Source organism: Budorcas taxicolor, chromosome 17 (assembly GCF_023091745.1).
Source record: "Budorcas taxicolor isolate Tak-1 chromosome 17, Takin1.1, whole genome shotgun sequence".
NCBI classification, from domain to species: Eukaryota; Metazoa; Chordata; class Mammalia; order Artiodactyla; family Bovidae; genus Budorcas; species Budorcas taxicolor.
In genome coordinates, this window is record NC_068926.1 from 68,128,879 (window position 1) to 68,148,604 (window position 19,726).

Sequence of the window (19,726 nt, forward strand, 5' to 3'; positions counted from 1 at the left end):
GGAGTACCTAGCTGGACGAGAAAATGGTCGAAATACTGATGTAAACTATTAGATAATGCCTCTGAGAGCAAAGAAAAACATCATGAAAAAGTTAGTGCTACTGCAGAAAGATTATAAATACTAGAGAACTCCAACACCATCTTCACCACCAAATGCCCTCAAATGTAAGAGAAAAACACACTCTAGTAAATGTCCACAGAAGCATCTAATTTGTCAAAATATGCCTGAGTCTACTCAGCTGGTTACAATATGGTCCTTAGAATGCTAAGAAAAGGCAATTTTTGTGTATGATTTTTTAAAAGAGATATAATTTCCCTTGTCCTTCTCTATCTTCTCTGCAATTGATAAATTTGGCAATACAGAGAGTTTTTTTTTAAAGCTTTGCATGTATTTCTCAGATTATATAGTACCTGGAATAAATGGCCATATAAAATTCATAGACTACTAGGGTGAATATACAGTACTACTCAAGAAGACCAAAAAAAACCAAAGTTTTGAAATACCACTTAATTCCTCTGATATTCTTTCCTCACATATTTCATTAGGTATAGTTTATGAATGTCAACATCCGTTAACATTGTTGATGTTTTCTTCTGACCCTCTGATAGACTCATCTTAAAAGGACAGTAGCGTCAATAACATATGGACCAAATTGACTCAGACCTATTCAGCCACATACAATTACTTAACATAGCTCCAGTCCTGCTATAAATTTTGACTATTCAAATGATATAAAAAATGCTTATCAGTTTTAAATATCTGCATGGAAAAAATTATTTTTAAAAAAGTAAAAAGATGAGTCACAAGTAGGTTAAAAAAATATATTTGTAATACACGATAAAAAGCTAATCTGCTTACTATATAGTGAAAGAAAAGTAAAAGTCGTTCAGCCGTGTCTGACTCTTTGCAACCCTATGGACTGTAGTGGGGTAGCCTTTCCCTTCTCCAGGGGATCTTCCCAACCCAGGGATCAAACCAGGTCTTCCGCATTGCAGGCAGATTCTTTAACAGCTGAGCCACAAGGGAAGCCCTTACTATTTAAAAATCTACAAATAAATTTTTTAAAAAATCCAGCGGAAAAAGATAAGAATATGCACAGGCAGATCATGAGAAAGGAAATTCATATGGCTTTTAATCATATTTTTTAATGTGTGGCTTCAATTATTTTAAAAGAAAATCAACCTGTGAAATATCACTTTTCACCTCTCCTACTAATGGGGGGAAAAAAATACATTTTAATGGTAAGAGGATAAAGAAAAAGTCCCACCCATACATTGCTGGTTGAAGTGCACGCTGGTGTAATCATAGAACAATTTAGGAATATCTAAAAAAAAAAAATGTAAAAGATACACACCCTTCAAATTCTAGAAGCTTTTCCTACTTCTAGTAAATTAGACTTCAGATACATTAACCTATGTAAACAAAGCTATATATACCAGGATATTCATAATAGCATCATTTGTATGAGCAGAGCTCTTGGGTGAACAGATGCATTGTCAATGAGCAGTACTATTTTGAAACAAATCTTTTTTTCTGAGCAATAGATTTCAACAGTGGGCTTAAAACAGTCAGTAAACCATGCTGTCAACAGATGTACTGTCATCCAGGTAGGCAGATTTAGCATAATTCCTAAGTACCCTAGGATTTCTTGAATAGTGAATAGCATTGGCTTCAACTTAAAGTGACTAGCTGCATTAGCCCTTAATAAGAGTCAGCCTGTCCTTTGAAGCTTCAAAGTCAGGCACTGACTTCTCTGTAGCTATGAAAGTCCTAGATGGCATCTTCTTCCAACAGAAGGCTGTTTCATCTACACTGAAACTCTGTTGTCTAGTGTAGCCATCTTCATTAATTACCTTAGTGAGGTCTTCTGGTTAACTGGCTTCTATGTCAGCACTTGCTGTCTCATATTCCACTTTCCTGTTATAGAAACAGCTTCTTTCCTTAAACCTCATAAACCAACCTCTACTAACTTCAGTTTTTTCCTCTGCAGCTTCCTCGCCTCTCTCAGCCTTCACAGTAGTAAAGAGAATTAGGGCCTTACTGCAGATTAGGCTTTGGCTTAAAGGAATGTTGTAGCTGGTTTGATCTTCTATCCAGACCCCTACAACTTTCTCCATGTCAGTAATGAGGCTGTTTCACTTCCTTATCTTTGCATGTTCATTACAGTAGCACTCTTCTCCCCCGCAGGTTTAATAAATTTACCCCTTCAGTGCCTATTTGCAGTGCTCAGTATTCCTTCGAAATACCAGACAGACTTAGCAGTGGCCAACAATAAAATTTAGACCTCCAAAGCTTAAAAGCTCAGGTACTCTGAGCATTCTGTGTCACACTTGTCCAAAATTGGTGATTCTTTATAGTTGAAGAGCTTTAAAAGTACCAGTGAAAAAAGGTTTCTCCCCTTCAAGGGGAAGAAAGAAAATCACTCCTCAAAACCCAGCAGATCTGTCTGTAGGGGCTTTCCTCCTGCCCCATCTCTTCAGGCTTGTTTTTTGCAATGGAACAAGAGACCAAAACCTAACTTGAGTTACAAGAAACAAGACAGTGATGGCTATAAAGGGAGTGACAGAAGCAGCAGATTCTCCTTTACCTTTCGCATCCAATGTATGTGCCTCACAGAAAAACAAAAATAACAGGTCCACAAAACACAACAGCTAGAATTATAAAAAATCCATTCATCCAATGATGGTGCAGGGTTAGCACTCAGTCGTGTCTGATTTTTTGTAACTCCATAGACCACAAGCCGCCAGGCTCCTCTGTCCATGGGATTCTCAAGGCAAGAATTCTGAAGTGGGTAGCCACCTCCTTCTCCAGGGGATCTTCCTGACCCAGAGACCACCTACATTGCACTCAGGACACATACAACATTTACCAATTAAGTCTGGCATCTTATATGGGTGCAATTAACTGTGCCCCAAAACAACCACAATACTAGCATCACAGATAACCATAACAAATAAAAATTTTTTGAAATATTGTGAGGATTACCAAAATGTGACATAGAGATATGAAGTGAGTAAACACTATTAGGGAGGAAAAAATGCCAGCAATAAACTTGCTCAAAGCAAGTTGCCACAAACCTTCCATTTGTAAAAAAAAAAAAAAGAAAAAAAAAAAGCAGCATCTGCAAAGTGCAGTAAAGCGAAGCACAGTAAAATGAAGCATGCCAATATGTTAGCTTGCTCCTTGGAAGAAAAGCTATGACCAACCTAGACAGCATATTAAAAAGCAGAGACATCACTTTGCCGAAAAAGGTCAAACCTATGGTTTTTCCAGTAGTCATGTACGGATGTATGCACTACAAAGAAAGCTGAGTGCCAAACAATTGATGCTTTTGAACCTTGGTGTTGGAGAAGACTCTTGAGAGTCCCTTGGACTGCAACGAGATCCAACCAGTTCATTCTAAAGGAGATCAGTCCTGGGTGTTCATTGGAAGGACTGATGTTGAAGCTGAAACTACAATACTTTGGTCACGTGATGCGAAGAGCTGACTCATTGGAAAAGACCCTGATGCAGGGAAAGATTGAAGGGAGGAGGAGAAGGGGATGACAGAGAATGAGATGGTTGGATGGCATCACTGACTGTATGGACAAGAATTTGGGTAAGCTCTGGGAGTTGAGGATGGACAGGGAGGCCTGGTGTGCTGTAGTCCATGAGGTCGCAAAGTCGGACATGACTGAGCGACTGAACTGAATATTTTAGCCAATGACAAAACTGCCAATATTTATATTAAAAGTAGATATGCTTTAGATAGCTCATGATTTTGAAATGCTGTGGGAGGAACATGGCTTTCTAACTTTTAGTGCAAATTAAACTTAAAATGGCCCCTATGTTCAGGAATTATTGGATGCAATACTTTTACCTGCTACTTTCAGTTCAGTTCAGTCACTCAGTCGTGTCTGACTCTTTGCGACCCCATGAATCGCAGCATGCCAGGCCTCCCTGTCCATCACCAACTCCCAGAGTTCACCCAAACCCACATCCATCGAGTCAGTGATGCCATCCAGCCAGCTCATCCTCGGTCGTCCCCTTCTCCTCCTGCCCCCAATCCCTCCCAGCATCAGTGGCCAAAGTACTGGAGTTTCAGCTTCAAAATCATTCCCTCCAAAGAAATCCCAGGGCTGATCTCCTTCAGAATGGACTGGTTGGATCTCCTTGCAGTCCAAGGGACTCTCAAGAGTCTTCTCCAACATCACAGTTCAAAAGCATCAATTCTTCGGCGCTCAGCTTTCTTCACAGTCCAACTCTCACATCCATACATGACCACAGGAAAAACCATAGCCTTGACTTGACTGACCTTTGCTGGCAAAGTAATGTATCTGCTTTTTAATATGCTATCTAGGTTGGTCATAACTTTCCTTCCAAGGAGTAAGCGTCTTTTAATTTCATGGCTGCAGTCACCATCTGCAGTGATTTTGGAGCCCCAAAAAATAAAGTCCACCACTGTTTCCCCATCGATTTCCCATGAAGTGATGGGACCAGATGCCATGACTGTTTTCTGAATGTTGAGCTTTAAGCCAACTTGTTCACTCTCCTCTTTCACTTTCATCAAGAGGCTTTTTAGTTCCTATTCATTTTCTACCATAAGGGTGGTGTCATCTGCATATCTGAGGTTACTGATATTTCTCCCAGCAATCTTGATTCCAGCTTGTGTTTCTTCCAGCCCAGCATTTCTCATGATGTGCTCTGCATATAAGTTAAATAAGCAGGGTCACAACATACAGCCTTGACATACTCCTTTTCCTATTTGGAACCAGTCTGTTGTTCCATGTCCACTTCTAACTGTTGCTTCCTGACCTGCATATAGGTTTCTCAAGAGGCAGGTCAGGTGGTCTGGTAGTCCCATCTCTTTCAGAATTTTCCACAGTTTATTGTGATCCACACAGTCAAAGGCTTTGGCATAGTCAATCAAGCAGAAGTAGGTGTTTTTCTGGAACTCTCTTGCTTTTTCCATGACCCAGTGGATGCTGGCAATTTGACCTCTGGTCCTCTGCCTTTTCTAAAACCAGCTTGAACATCTGGAAGTTCATGGTTCACATACTGCTGAAGCCTGGCTTGGAGAATTTTGAGCATTACTTTACTAGTGTGTGAGATGAGTGCAATTGTGCGGTAGTTTGAGCATTCTTTGGCATTGCCTTTCTTTGAGATTGGAATGAAAACTGACCTTTTCCAGTCCTGTGGCCACTGCTGAGTTTTCCAAATTTGCTGGCATATTGAGTGCAGCACTTTCACAGCATCATCTTTCAGGATTTGAAAGAGCTCAACTGGAATTCCATCACCTCCACTAGCTTTCTTTGTAGTGATGCTTTCTAAGGCCCACTTGACTTCACATTCCAAGATAGCTATTAAAATTCCAGGGCATTCTAAACTTGACCCTCTGGAAGCTAAGGGAAATCACCTTGCTGACATCTCTGCAAGTAATGCTACCATTAAAGGAACCAACAATCGCCAAACCTCTGTCATGGTCAAAAGGGTTATTTCCCTAAATGATAACTTAGGAAAACCGGCTAGAGAAGCCCAACGATGGCCTCAGGAAAAACAAAAACAGGATTGGAAACTCAACAATTGTTGACTTGATAAAAAGAGAAAGTTGTGGTTTGGACCAAATAACAACCCCATCCTACCAGAGACTCTCAAATTCTCAGTCCTCACCATCGTACATGCAATAAGCCACTGGTCTACCAACAAAATGATAGCCTTCATGAATCAATATTGGTGAGAAAACAATAACAAGGCCACAAAAAGTGCCTACCTCACTTGTCTCATTTATCTAAGCACAACCCAGGGAAGCCTGTTAGTACTGCTCTCGGACATTTTAAACTGCCCAATGGGCCATTTGAGGTCTGGCAAAATGCACATCATACAACTTCTTCTGTCTCATGAATATAAATATGTTTTAGTCATGGTTTGTATGTTATCACACTGGATGGAAGCCTTCCCTTGCAGACAGGCTACTGCCTCCTTTGTGGCTAAAAAGTCCTTTAGGAAAAAAATTATCCCTACCGAAAGAATGCTTCTCAAACTTCACAGTGATCAAGAACACATTCTATGGCCACTTCCTTTGACAAGCCTGAGTAGTTTGGCCGGTTTTACAATACTTTCACTGTGTTTACCACCCTCAATCCTCCGGTTTAGTCAAATGCTCAAATGGCATTAAGACTGGAAAAATTTGTAGAGGCTCTCCAAATACCTTGACCAAAAGCATTGCCATTGGTCCTTCTAAGTCTCAGACCCACCCCTTTCGGAATTGACAAACTTTCACCCTTTGAAACAGTCATAGGATGCCTGATGCACTTGGTCCTGGTTTTTTTGATGCACAACTAATAAAAAGGAAAGATATTCCAATACTGCAAAGGTCTAATTGCTTCTCAGATCATGAACTCCTTATTACCAAATTCAGACTTAAATTGAAGAAAGTAGGGAAAACCGCTAGACCATTCAGGTATGACCTAAATCAAATCCCTTATGATTATACAGTGGAAGTGAGAAATAGATTTAAGGGTCTAGATCTGATAGAGTCCTGATGAATTATGGAATGAGGTTCATGACATTGTACAGGAGACAGGGATCAAGACCATCCCCATGGAAAAGAAACGCAAAAAAGCAAAATGGCTGTCTAGGGAGGCCTTACAAATAGCTGTGAAAAGAAGAGAGGCGAAAAGCAAAGGAGAAAAGGAAAGATATAAGCATCTGAATGCAGAGTTCCAAAGAATAGCAAGGAGAGATAAGAAAGCCTTCTTCAGTGATCAATGCAAAGAAATAGAGGAAAACAACAGAATGGGAAAGACTAGAGATCTCCTTAAGTAAATTAGAGATACCAAGGGAACATTTCATGCAAGGATGGGCTCAATAAAGGACAGAAATGGTCTGGACCTAACAGAAGCAGAAGATATTAAGAAGAGGTGGCAAGAATACACAGAAGAACTGTACAAAAAAGATCTTCATGACCCAGATAATCATGATGATGTGATCACTAATCTAGAGCCAGACATCTTAGAAAGTGAAGTCAAGTGGGCCTTAGAAGGCATCACTACAAACAAAGCTAGCGGAGGTGATGGAATCCCAGTTGAGCTCTTTCAAATCCTGAAAGATGATGCTGTGAAAGTGCTGCACTCAATATGCCAGCAAATTTGGAAAACTCAGCAGTGGCCACAGGACTGGAAAAGGTCAGTTTTCATTCCAATCTCAAAGAAAGGCAATGCCAAAGAATGCTCAAACTACCGCACAATTACACTCATCTCACACACTAGTAAAGTAATGCTCAAAATTCTCCAAGCCAGGCTTCAGCAATACATGAACCGTGAACTCCCTGATGTTCAAGCTGGTTTTAGAAAAGGCAGAGGACCAGAGATCAAATTGCCAACATCCTCTGGATCATGGAAAAAGCAAGAGAGTGCCAGAAAAACATCTATTTCTGCTTGATTGACTATGCCAAAGCCTTTGACTGTGTGGATCACAATACACTGTGGAAAATTCTGAAAGAGATGGGACTACCAGACCACCTGACCTGCCTCTTGAGAAACCTATATGCAGGTCAGGAAGCAACAGTTAGAAGTGGACATGGAACAACAGACTGGTTCCAAATAGGAAAAGGAGTATGTCAAGGCTGTATATTGTGACCCTGCTTATTTAACTTATATGCAGAGTACATCATGAGAAATGCTTGACTGGAAGAAACACAAGCTGGAATCAAGATTGCCAGGAGAAATATCAATAACCTCAGATATGCAGATGACACCACCCTTATGGCAGAAAGTGAAGGGGAGCTAAAAAGCCTCTTGATGAAAGTGAAAGAGGAGAGTGAAAAAGTTGGCTTAAAGCTCAACATTCAGAAAACGAAGATCATGACATCCGGTCCCATCACTTCATGGGAAATAGTTGGGGAAACAGTGGAAACAGTGGCGGACTTTATTTTTGGGGGCTCCAAAATCACTGCAGATGGTGATTGCAGCCATGAAATTAAAAGACGCTTACTCCTTGGAAGGAAAGTTATGACCAACCTAGATAGTACATTCAAAAGCAGAGACATTACTTTGCCAACTAAGGTCCGTCTAGTCAAGGCTATGGTTTTTCCTGTGGTCATGTATGGATGTGAGAGTTGGACTGTGAAGAAGGCTGAGCACTGAAGAATTGACGCTTTTGAACTGTGGTATTGGAGAAGACTCTTGAGAGTCCCTTGGACTGCAAGGAGATCCAACCAGTCCATTCTGAAGGAGATCAACCCTGGGATTTCTTTGGAAGGTATGATGCTAAAGCTGAAACTCCAGTACTTTGGCCACCTCATGCGAAGAGTTGACTCACTGGAAAAGACTCTGATGCTGGGAGGGATTGGGGGCAGGAGGAGAAGGGGATGACAGAGGATGAGATGGCTGGATGGCATCACTGACTCGATGGACGTGAGTGAACTCCGGGAGTTGGTGATGGACAGGGAGGCCTGGCGTGCTGCGATTCATGGGGTCGCAAAGAGTCGGACACAACTGAGCGACTGAACTGAACTGAATTGCTTCTATTAAAAATAGTCATGCTTTGGTACAGCTATCTTTTCACAGTGCACTCTCAGGAGACAAAGTACTTAAGCATCACATCTTGAAACCTGGAGATTTCATCTAAAGGAATAGACACCTCCAGGAGAGTATTTTTCAAAGTTAATGTTAAAATACTGCTGCATTTAAAGTAACTATATACAAAATGTGATAAAATACTATACAAGAAGAAACAAGACTTTTTTTTTTTAATGTTTGAGCCAAACTGATACAAACTCACTGTCACAACTTCCTCTGATCAATCAAAATGTTGACAGAGACTTCCCTGGTAGTCCAGTGGCTAAGATTGTGCTCCAAACGCAGAGGGCCTGAGTTCATTCCCTGGCCAGGAAACTAGATCCCACATGCCACAGCTAAGACCCAGCGCAACCAAACAAATAATGCTTTTTTTTAATGCTATGCCAATCGTGGCAAACCAACTACATTTTGAAAAACATTCAGCTAGTATTAAACACAAACTAAATCTAACTCCTCCAACTTCAACTTAAACTAGAAATAAATATGTACTCTAAAGCAGAAGAGTAGGGAATTCCCTGGTGGTCCAGTGGTTAGGACTCTATACTCTTGCTGCTGAGGCCCTGGGTTCCATTCTTGCATCAGGGAAATAACATCCCATAAGTTGCATGGTGCAGTCAAATATATATATATATATAGGTATGCAGAGAGAGAGAGCAGTATAAAACTGAGACATTTAATTATTTCAACTCTTTAATTCAAGAAAAAGGAATAAGCTCAAAAATTAATATTTATTAAGTAGAAACAACCAAAAACTTCTTTCAGGAAACTAAAACTGTAGTTTTATTTTTCAAATCTGTCCTTGGGCTAAAATTCTGAATCAATAAATTCCTTATAGTGTTAGTTATCTTTTGTTTTTAGTTAACGACTTTTAATTTGTATTATAAAGACTGATTCCCTTCATTAATAAGAATGGAAGATATAAGCAATGATTTTACAATTCTTTCATTTCAGAGATGCATATGAAATTACAATCATTCCTTTACTATCTTAAAAACTATTATTTTTATGTAGCCTCATTTTGATACTTTTCTTCATTATCTGGTTTAATTCCCAGTATTCATTCAAGAAACATTTATGTCAGATACTGCATTAAGTATTAGTTTAATAACAGTTTCATAACTTTAAATACTTAAAAATAAACTGCTTACCCTGCAGTTAGGTTTATATTTTGATTAATAAAGTTGTGAGATAACAAAATGAAAGAATAAACTCAGTTTCAAGTACTCATCCTTTTGCTCTATCATTATAAAGACTCAAATTTCAGAATGCTGTGCCAACATAACCTTAAACCCCAAAATGAAAACTAGATCTTTAAAAATATCCAGGGGCATTCCTATATTACTGTCTGGCAGTAAGTCTAATATCCCATAGTAAAAGATAGTTATAATGGATTATTATTTGCTTAATGATCATTCAAATCAAAGACAGTCCAGTGCAATGGCTAAGAAAGTAAACTCCAGAGCCTAACTACTAACTTAGAATCCAGGGCAACTCAGCTTCCTAACTGTGGAACTTGAGCAGGATACTACTTAGTTACTATTGTTACCCCTTATTACACAAAAGAAAACTGAGGTATGGCAAGGTTACTATCTCATAAGAAAGATAGTTGTGAGAATTAAATGAGTTAACTTATGTAAAGGACTTAGAACAGTACCTAAAACACAGTAAACACAAAATGTTAGTGATTAAAATCTGAAATCAACAGACCCTATACTTTATGGAAAGAACACTGCCAACATACAGTATTTTATAATTTACATGATTCTTCCAAATATACCTAAAGAAAATTTTACTTTTTATAAAATATATTTTGAATTTATGACCAATTTCCAGAAAAATTTTTATGAATAGTTCTCATAAATCTTCATAGAGATTAGGAAGTAATTTAATAAGAGTATTATTTGACAGTGGAGCAACTTTCAAAAATCCCATTTCTTCATAACCTAAAAGATTTAAGACAGCACTCTACACAAAAATATTACATACAGAACAAAAGCATTTGTGACTATTTTTAGTACTCTCTCAGGAAATTGTGCAATCCCCATAATACATTTTTCCCAAGGACAAGAAACTATACACAAGGTCAAATGTCCAATAAAGGTGCCTGAATTCCAAAATCATATTAGTAACATGAAAATTTCTGAGAGGGAAATGAGAATGACCAAATCAAACCAGTCAATCCTAAAGGAAATCAACACTGAATACTCATTAGAAGGACTGATATTGACGCTCCAATACTTTGGGCACATAATGCGAAGAGCCAACTCGTTGGAAAAGACCCTTATGCTGGGAAAGATTGAAGGGAGGAGAAGAACGAGCCAACAAGAGGATGAGATGGTTGGATACCATCACCAACTCAATGGACATGAATTTGAGCAAACTCCAGGAGATACAAGCTACAGTCCATGGGGTCACAAAGAGTTGGGCACAACTTAGCAACAACAACAAATTCACTCCAAAATTAAAAATACTGTTTCAACCTAAGTGCTTAGCCTTATTAAATATATACTCTTCAGTATCAAACTATACTAACAAAATTTCAGGAAACTAAGCTCTTAGAGGAGAAGGCAATGGCAACCCACTCCAGTATTCTTGCCTGGAGAATCCCAGTGACAGAGGAGCCTGGTGGGCTGCCATCTCTTGGGTCGCAGAGTCAGACATGACTGAAGCGACTTAGCAGCAGCAGCAGCAAGCTCTTAAAAGACGAAGGTCACAGGGTAAGTCTTACAAAGTTGATGGCTTCCTCTGCTCTATAACTTGGCATAATAATCTCATAAATATATAAAGGTTACCATGCTTGCATTTAAAATGTCACTTATAGACCTGTGCTTTCTGATAAGAATTTTATTGTTTTTGCTCTTACATTTAGGTTTTGAGTTAATTTTTGTGTATGGTGTGAGACAGGGGTCCAAATTCAACCTTTTGTATGGGGATATCCAGTTGTCTGCTGTCCAACAACTTTCACTGAAAAGACTATTCTGCCCACTTTGAATGGTCTTCACATTACTGTTGAGAATCAGTTGACCATACATGTGAGGATTTATTTCCAGACTCTCAATTCCATAGACTTAAGTTATTCTTATGCAAGTAATACACTGTCTTGATTACTCTCACTTTACAGATTTTGAAACTGGGAAGAGTGAGACCTCTAAGTTTGTTCTTTTTCAAGACTGTCTTGGGAACTCCCTGGCAATCCAGTGGCTAGGATTCCATCTCCATTGCAGGTGGCATGGGTTGAATCCCTGGTCTGGGAACTAAAGTCCTGTAAGCCTCAAACAGAGATCCCAGTAATTTTTGGAATGAAAAGTGAAAGTTAGTCACTCAGTCATGTCCAACTCTTTGTGACCTCATGGACAGTAGCCCACCAGGCTCCTCTATCCATGGAATTCTTCAGGCAAGAATACTAGAATGGGTTGCCATTTCCCTCTCCGGGGGATCTTCCGGACCCAGGGATCGAACCCAGGTCTCCCACATTGCAGGCAGATTCTTTACCAACTAAGCCACCAGGGATATCAATTTTTTTTTTTTTTTTTTTTTTTAGCTCAGCTGGTAAAGAATCTGCCTGCAATGCAGGAGATCCTAGTTTGATTCCTGGGTAGCGAAGATTCACTAGAGAAGGGAAAGGCTACCCACTCCAGTACTCTTGGGCTTCCCTGGTGGCTTAGCTGGTAAAGAAACCCCCTGCAATGTGGGAGACCTAGGTTCGATCCCTGGGTGGGAAGGTCCTTTGGAGAAGGGAACGGCTACCCAACTCCAGTATTCTGGCCTGGAGAATTCCATGGACTGTATATTCATGGGGTCACAAAGAGTTGGACACAACTGAGCGACTTTCACAATTTTTAGAATATTGTCCTTTAAATCTAATAATTACCCTCTTCTCTCACCTCTGCTTGCTTCTACTTTGTTTATTTGGTTGATTCTTTTCCAATATATCTTCTCTTCTAACCTATTCTTACTTTCTTCTCATCTTCAAAAACTTTTTCTTGTGCCTATTATCTAAAAATGGATACCAATGCATGATTTTGCAAAATATAAGCATCAAGTTTTCTGATTTTCCTTTTATGATGACAGAGGGAAATAATCATCTTAGGAAGTTACACCTTCATCAAAGTGACATTTTTTATCCATTTCTGCAAGTGAAAAGAATACTGATATTTAAAATTTCCTAACATTTTCTGAAATTCAGTCCACATTAATAGAAACACTACTATGGCAATTTTTTAACTTCCACTATGGCAAACTTATGCAGTCAGAGCATGGAAATGTCATATATATAATCATGAAAAGGGAAACTGTATACAGTAAGATTCCTTCCCATATCTAACAGTCACAGCTAAACTTTTTTTTACTCTTGCAAAACCACAACAGAGTCAGGTTTCCTGTGTTATGGAGACCACCTGCTATTTCTTAGCAATCTGTTCTTTACCCACAGCATAGTACCACATCCCCATTACGAATCATTATTTGTCAACTAGAATCTCAACAACTCACATTTCAGAATACTGCAAGTTAACGTCACACTATTATTAAATACTGCATATTCTCCAGACTGAAATTTCCTCTCCTAGACGTAATATAGTCTGGAGATGAAAAGTTTTTGGTAGTGGTCGCAGTAAGGGCACCTTATGCCTGCCTCCCCACTTTTACGGTTCTACTCTCTGGTTACTCTTACTGCTTTCTCAGTCTGTGTGTGTGTGTCTGTGTCTGTGTGTGTGTATGTCTGTATCTGCACACGCTTAGTCGCTCAGTTGTGTCCAACTCTTTGCGACCCTGTGGACTGTAGCCCACCAGGCTCTTCTGTCCATGGGGATTCTCCAGGCAAGAATACTGGAGTGGGTTGCCATGCCCTCCTCCAAGGGATCTTCCTAACACAAGGACTGAACTCAGGTCTCCCACATTGCAGGCAGATTCTTTATCATCTGAGCCACTAGGGAAGCTCCAATCTGCCAGTACTACTTTGATTTCCAATAAAATGGACTAGTCTCTAATTTCAATATCCCATAAGTCTCGCAGTCAAAAAAAAAAAAAAAAAGATGTACAGAAAAAATTCCAGAAAGTTATGCATTAAAGTATTCATAGTAATCACTATATTGGCAACGTTATGAGGGTGGTATTTTTGCTTGTCTTATATTTTCTAATTTCATACAATGCAAACATAGTTTTTGTAATAATAAAAGGGTTTAATTTTGTTTTGGTTGTACCACAGCACATGCAGGATCTTCCCTGACCAGGGGTTGAACCTCTGTCCCCTGCAGTGTAAGTGCAGACTCAGCCACTGATCCCTAGGAAAGTCCAAAGTTTTTTTTTTAAATAAAGACACTATGATTTAAATTTTTTATAGAAATATCTATGAGTTATCAGTCTGAGGATGTGGGGGCTATAAATTTAATTGTGATCTTGAAGATAAGCTTTTGTTTAAATAATACTTACAATATAAACAATTATTTTCTTTGGTTCATAGTGAATACACATTCAGTGAACATGATTTGTTCCAAGCACCATATCTGCCTTAATATTGTTACTTCTGATTTCCTCCTACAGAAAATAGCAATCTACTCTAGCTACTAAAGAAACCTCAAAATAAAAGTACTATTAAATTTAAGTTTAAACATCAGGTTGAGTTTTTCTAAAATAGCAACCACTCTAAAGAAGTAACTATTGTAACCATCAAACTTAATGAAAAAGCACTGCTTCTGATTTTAGGAAAAATTAGTAGTAAAACAACAGCACATTAATAAGAACTGTGGAATAAAATCAGCTTTCAGTTACACTTTTATTTTTAATAATACATACAAATACACTATCAAGTATCATACACACAGCCCAGCTTTAGCAGCCTTCTATAATACAACTGTGTGGTGTGGGAGACTTTGTCCTTCACTGTTCCTCAAGCACTCACAGGGATTTCTTGGGTCACAGAAAAGTGATGGAGACAGGAAGAGGTTTGAGGTTTTTGTCTGTGGTTTTTTCTTTGTGGGTTTTTGTGGTTTGGTTGTTCCGTTTTTTTGTTTTTCTTGTCTTGTCTGTGTTTTAGGTTTGTTTATTTGTGGGGGGTTGTGTTTGTTTATTTTGGGGGAAAGAGGGGTTTTGTTTTGTTTTGTTTTGTTTTTTTGGTTTGGCAGTTTTGTTTGCTTTGGGGCTTGCTTTTAAATAGTTAATTAGCAAAAGAAGATAAACAACAAGTACCAAATCCCCAACACACACAAGGCATTGTTCTAAATATCTACCTACACTCTCTCTTAGTAATTCTTTGAGGTGGATATCACTGTCCCATTGAGTATATAAGAACACTGAGATGTAGTAACAGTTAAGATTTGTCAAAAACTCAACTAGTAGGTAGCAGAGCCAAAATCTGGAGATATGAACCTACATCTGCATCCATACTTGAGCTTTCAAAGACCTTTCTTCCTTACCATTTTCAAGGAAAGATCTGAAACAGAAAACTTTAAGAGACTACCATTAAATGATGAGGTCGAAAGATAACATCTAAGAGGTGGGGTGAGAGAGAGGCTCAAAAGGGAGGGGATATATGTGTGCTTACAGCTAATTCACAGTGCTGTACACCAGAAACAGCTGACTCATGTTGTACAGCAGAAACTAACACAACATTGTAAAACAATTATCCTCCAATTAAAAATAAATATTTAAAAAGATATATCCAAAACGCAACTGTATTTCTACTATACACTAACAATGAACTAGTGATGAACAATGACGTGAAATGAAATGTTGATAACAGTTCCAGGTACAACAGCAACCAATACAACAAAATAAACACTAAGGAATAAATTTTTGGAAGAAGTTTAAGACCTGGGCCTAAAAACTACAAAACATTATTGAGAGAACAGATTAAACACAATCTTTATAAAAATTCCAGCTACTCTTGGGCAGAAATTGACAAGCTGATCCCAAAATCCATGTGCAAGGGACCCAGAAAAGTCAAAAAAGTCTTGAAAAAGAATGAAGTTATAAGACTTACACTTACTTTCAAAACCTATTACAAGCTTATTATCAATGCAAATCTACTGTAACCAAATAGTATAGTACTGGCATAAGGACAGACAATAGAATAAAATTGAGAATCCAGAAATAAAATCCAACAGTCAGCTGATTTTCAATAAGGGTACAAAGAACATTCAATGGAACAAGAATATGTATGTTTCAATACATAGTGCTGAGACAACTGGATCACCATATGCAAAAGAATGAATTTGGGCCACTGCTTTACACCATACACAAAAATCAATTTAGAATTGATTGACAACCTAAATATAAGGACTAAAAACATAAAACTCTTAGAAGAAAGCATAGGGGTAAACCTTGAATTTGGCAATGAATTCTTAGATACAGCAACAAAAGCATGAGCAACAAAAGCAAAAACAGATAATTTGGACTTCATCACTTCATCACTTTGCAAAAAGGGACATTGTCAAAAAACTGAAAACAAAACCTACAGAGTGGGAGAAAACATTTGCAAATCATATATGTGACTTACCAAAAAATTTTAAACTCTTGCAACTCAATAATAAAAAGACAAATAAGCCAATGAAAAACTGGACACCTGAAATGGACAAAGGATTTGAACAGACATTTCTCCAAATATATACAAATGGGCAGTAAGGCCACGCACGCGTGCACACACAGACACACACACTCAATATCATTAGTCATCAAGGAAATCCAAATCAAAATTGCAATGAGATACCACTTAACACCGACTAAGATGGCTAAGTTAAAAAGACAAACCATAACAAGTACTGGCAAGATTGTAAAACTCTCATACACTGCTGGTGGGAATGAAAAAGGATGCAATGCCTTAGGAAACAGATTTTCAACTCTTCAAAACATTAATACAGAGTTATCATATAACCCAGCAAATGGGGTATGCCCAAGAAAAATCAAAACATTACATCCACACTGAAACTGTATACAAATGTCCATAGCAGTATTATTTATTATAACCAAAATGTGGGGGAGGGGGGGAACTCATGTCTATCAATGCATCAAAAGATAAAATGTGGTATATCTGTTCAATATTACTCAGCAATAAATAAATGATACACATGCAACATGGATAAACCTCAAAAACACTGTGGTAAGCGAAAGAAACCAGTCACAAAAGACTTTGTATTGTAAGATAATTCTATCTCTAAAAAGCTGGGTTGTTTCTTTAAGATACTTAAAAAAAAAGTCATGGGAATATAATGTACAGCATGGTGACTATAGTTAATAACAATGTATTGCATAATTGACAGTTGTTAAAAGAGCAGATCTTTAAACCTCTTATCACAAGAAAAAACTGTAACAATATAACTTATTGTGATCATTTTGCAATATATAAATTTCAAATCATGTTATACACCTGTAACTAATCAAGCCATTATATTGTACACCTGTAACTAATATTATATGTCAATTATATCTCAAAAGAAGGAATTCCTTAAAAGACACTGCATGAACTACAAAAATGAAACAGTGGGAGAAAAAGAGCACCTGATTTTCAACTTTTCTTCTTCAGATGCAATCTCAATTCCTACAATTTTGTCTTCCTATACATTCGTATTCCATCAACAAGAACTACTAAAATTAGATCAACTACTGAAATTCAAAACACATGAAAAAAACAGCCCCTGAAATTTCAAATAACTTTCAAACAATTCTACTCAGCATTGATTCTGAACTAAACATAAATCTCAATTTCAAAATATCACATAAAGATTAACAAACACTCAGAGGTTTAAGCAAATTGCCAACTTTCTGAATAAACTAATTCAGATTTGCTTTGTTGAAAATGTAAATATTTACCTGCCTCAAAAGAACAAAATCCTATAAGCCTAGCGTTCCCATGTGATGAAGAGAAAAAAATATGCATTTTTAAATTCAGAATTCAGTTTCAGAAATTAATTTCTATCTAGCTAGGGTATACATAGTTGATGGCTTATACTAAGCAATGTATATACCCTGCTTTTGCCTAAAACATACTGAAAACAAGGAATTTATAAAGTCATAAAAGTTAAGTTGGGACCTGAGGAAAATCACATACAGTATATCTGACAGAGATCTTAACATCAAAAAGCTCCTGAAAATACCTCAAGAACTCCTATTTTGGAAGCTCCCTAAGTCAGTCTTCCTACAAATATTTACTGACCATCTACCATGAGCCAAGCACCGCGAGTGATACCAGGATGCCATGGTGAGCTCTGAACATAGTAACTTGAGTTTGTTAAAAATTCAAATGTGCTCCTCTGCCTTGCAGTGCCTGGGCCTGGGGTGAGTCGTGATGCCTGTATTTTTATCAAGCGCTCCAGTTTATTCCCAAACCCTGGCTTGTCTGGGGGCAGGGTGCTCTGGGGCATCCCATCCCTCCCAGTGGGAGCCACACCTCCATTTCACTCGGTTTCAGTCCATTTCACTCAGCTTCCGGCACTCAAACGAATAAATACCCCAACCACACAACCAGCTGAGATAAATGTAAAGCATTCCAAAACACCCTCCGTGCTGACACTCTGACAGACTTGCTTCCTTCCGAGGACGGACAGCTCACTCCCTCAGATTCCACCTGGGGCTGTCTGCACCTGAGCACCCCGGAGCTGCACCGACACCTGTCTCCCAGAGGCTGCGGTCTCCCTCTCCCGTGGGCCCGAACCGCGGGCAGTCGCCGCCTCGAGGGGCCGGAGGCAAGTAGTGGCACCGCGCGCATTAGGCGCCGACTGTATACCGCTCCCCTCCCCGATGGCGCGCACACACAAACACTCCCGCGGAAACTGAGGTGGGCAGGCGACAGACCCGGCCCCGACGCCGAGCGAGGCGAGGCCGGGCTCGAACCTGGACGGCCGGGCGGGTTCCGCCTCGCGGGCGCTCGTCAGCCTCAGAGGCCCGGCCCGGCTCGCACCGACGGAGTTTCACAAAGAAAGTCTCCCGGCCCGCGCCCCTCAAGCACTCACCGGAGCCGGCGCCGGCGGCGACTCGGGCTCCCGCCGTCTACGACTCCGTGCTGGGGTCGACCCCGGGGTGGGCTCAGGAGCGGGCAGCGGCGACTGCTCCATCCCCGCGGGGCACGGGCCGCGTCCGCCTCGAGCTAACGGTCCCGCCAGCTAGGCGCGCGCGCCGGCCCCGCGCGCCATGTTCCCGCCGTGCCGCGCGCCGCCGCGGCGTCTCACTACCCCCCGCCGCGCACGCGCCGCGCACGCTCCCCGCGCGCCTCCGCGCGTGCCCCCGACCGCGCACGCGCGCACTCGCCGCGCCCCCGCCCCCCGAAGCCTGACGCCCTCCGGCCCCGGCCCCGCTCTTCCCAGCCTTGCGCCCACCCCCTCCGCACCCGTCCGGCCAGGCCCAAGCGCTCGCTGTTCTGGGCTGGGCTCAGCCGCCTGCCGCACTGCGGACGACGCCAGACCAGACCCCTTGTAGCATTACCCCTTTTAAAAGCTTCACCTGCTTGGACTTGAAGCGGTGGTCTACCCCAAGAGGGAATTACCCCCAAGAAGTGTGAGGGGAAGGACACCGCTAAGGTGATCGAGATCCCCATCGCGGCGGTCGGTGAGCACGCGCGTGAGCCTAAGCGGCACAACTGGATGTCTGTGTCACTGGAAAAGCCACACTCAGTGGAGAAACTTGAGTTCGAGTCTCGCATCCCCACTAACCTTTGCCTGATTAAGGTCAGGTCTCCAGATGCCTGTTTTTCCTTAACGGGGAAGGTCTAACAACTAAGGTGAGTCAGAGGACTTGAAGTAATCCAGATAAAATATCAATACCGCGCCTAGTACTTTTACCAAGTGGTAAACTGGTGACAAAAACCTCAAGTAATTTTATGATCAAAACCCAAGGTCTCTTCAAAAGGGAAATTTCCGTTCAAGTCTTGCCTCCACTTCTTGCCAACTGGGAAATCTCTAAACCCGTAAAGGGAGGAGGGGCACTAACGCCTCACAGGTCTGAGGTGAGCTTTCTGAGGAGGCACACGTGTGTCTGAGCACAATGCCTGGCACACAGCAAGCTCTCCAAGCTTCAGTGGTATAATTCCAGCCCTGTCCTTTCAAGATTCCTAAAAGTTTAATGAAGGGGGCTCTGCTCCCAAACCCTGTGGTATAATTAGCTGGGAGGGGGTTCTCTCAACCTTGAGGCTGGAGGGATTCTTAGTTCCCACATCTTCACTTTCCATTCTTTGCCCCAAA

The 19,726-nt window shown here is 40.3% G+C and overlaps 1 protein-coding gene across 2 annotated transcripts in view; it reads right to left on the reverse strand.

The window, feature by feature from the left end:
• The window catches only part of TTC28 (tetratricopeptide repeat domain 28), a 557,344-nt gene extending 538,735 nt beyond the window's left edge, over window positions 1-18,609 (reverse strand). For both annotated transcript variants that reach the window (XM_052654609.1, XM_052654608.1), the window contains exon 1: window positions 18,503-18,609. In XM_052654609.1, coding sequence (XP_052510569.1) covers window positions 18,503-18,604 — 102 coding nt within the window. In that variant the 5' untranslated portion in view covers window positions 18,605-18,609. The remainder of the gene's footprint in view (window positions 1-18,502) is intronic.
• Between the last annotated feature and the right edge of the window lie 1,117 nt (window positions 18,610-19,726).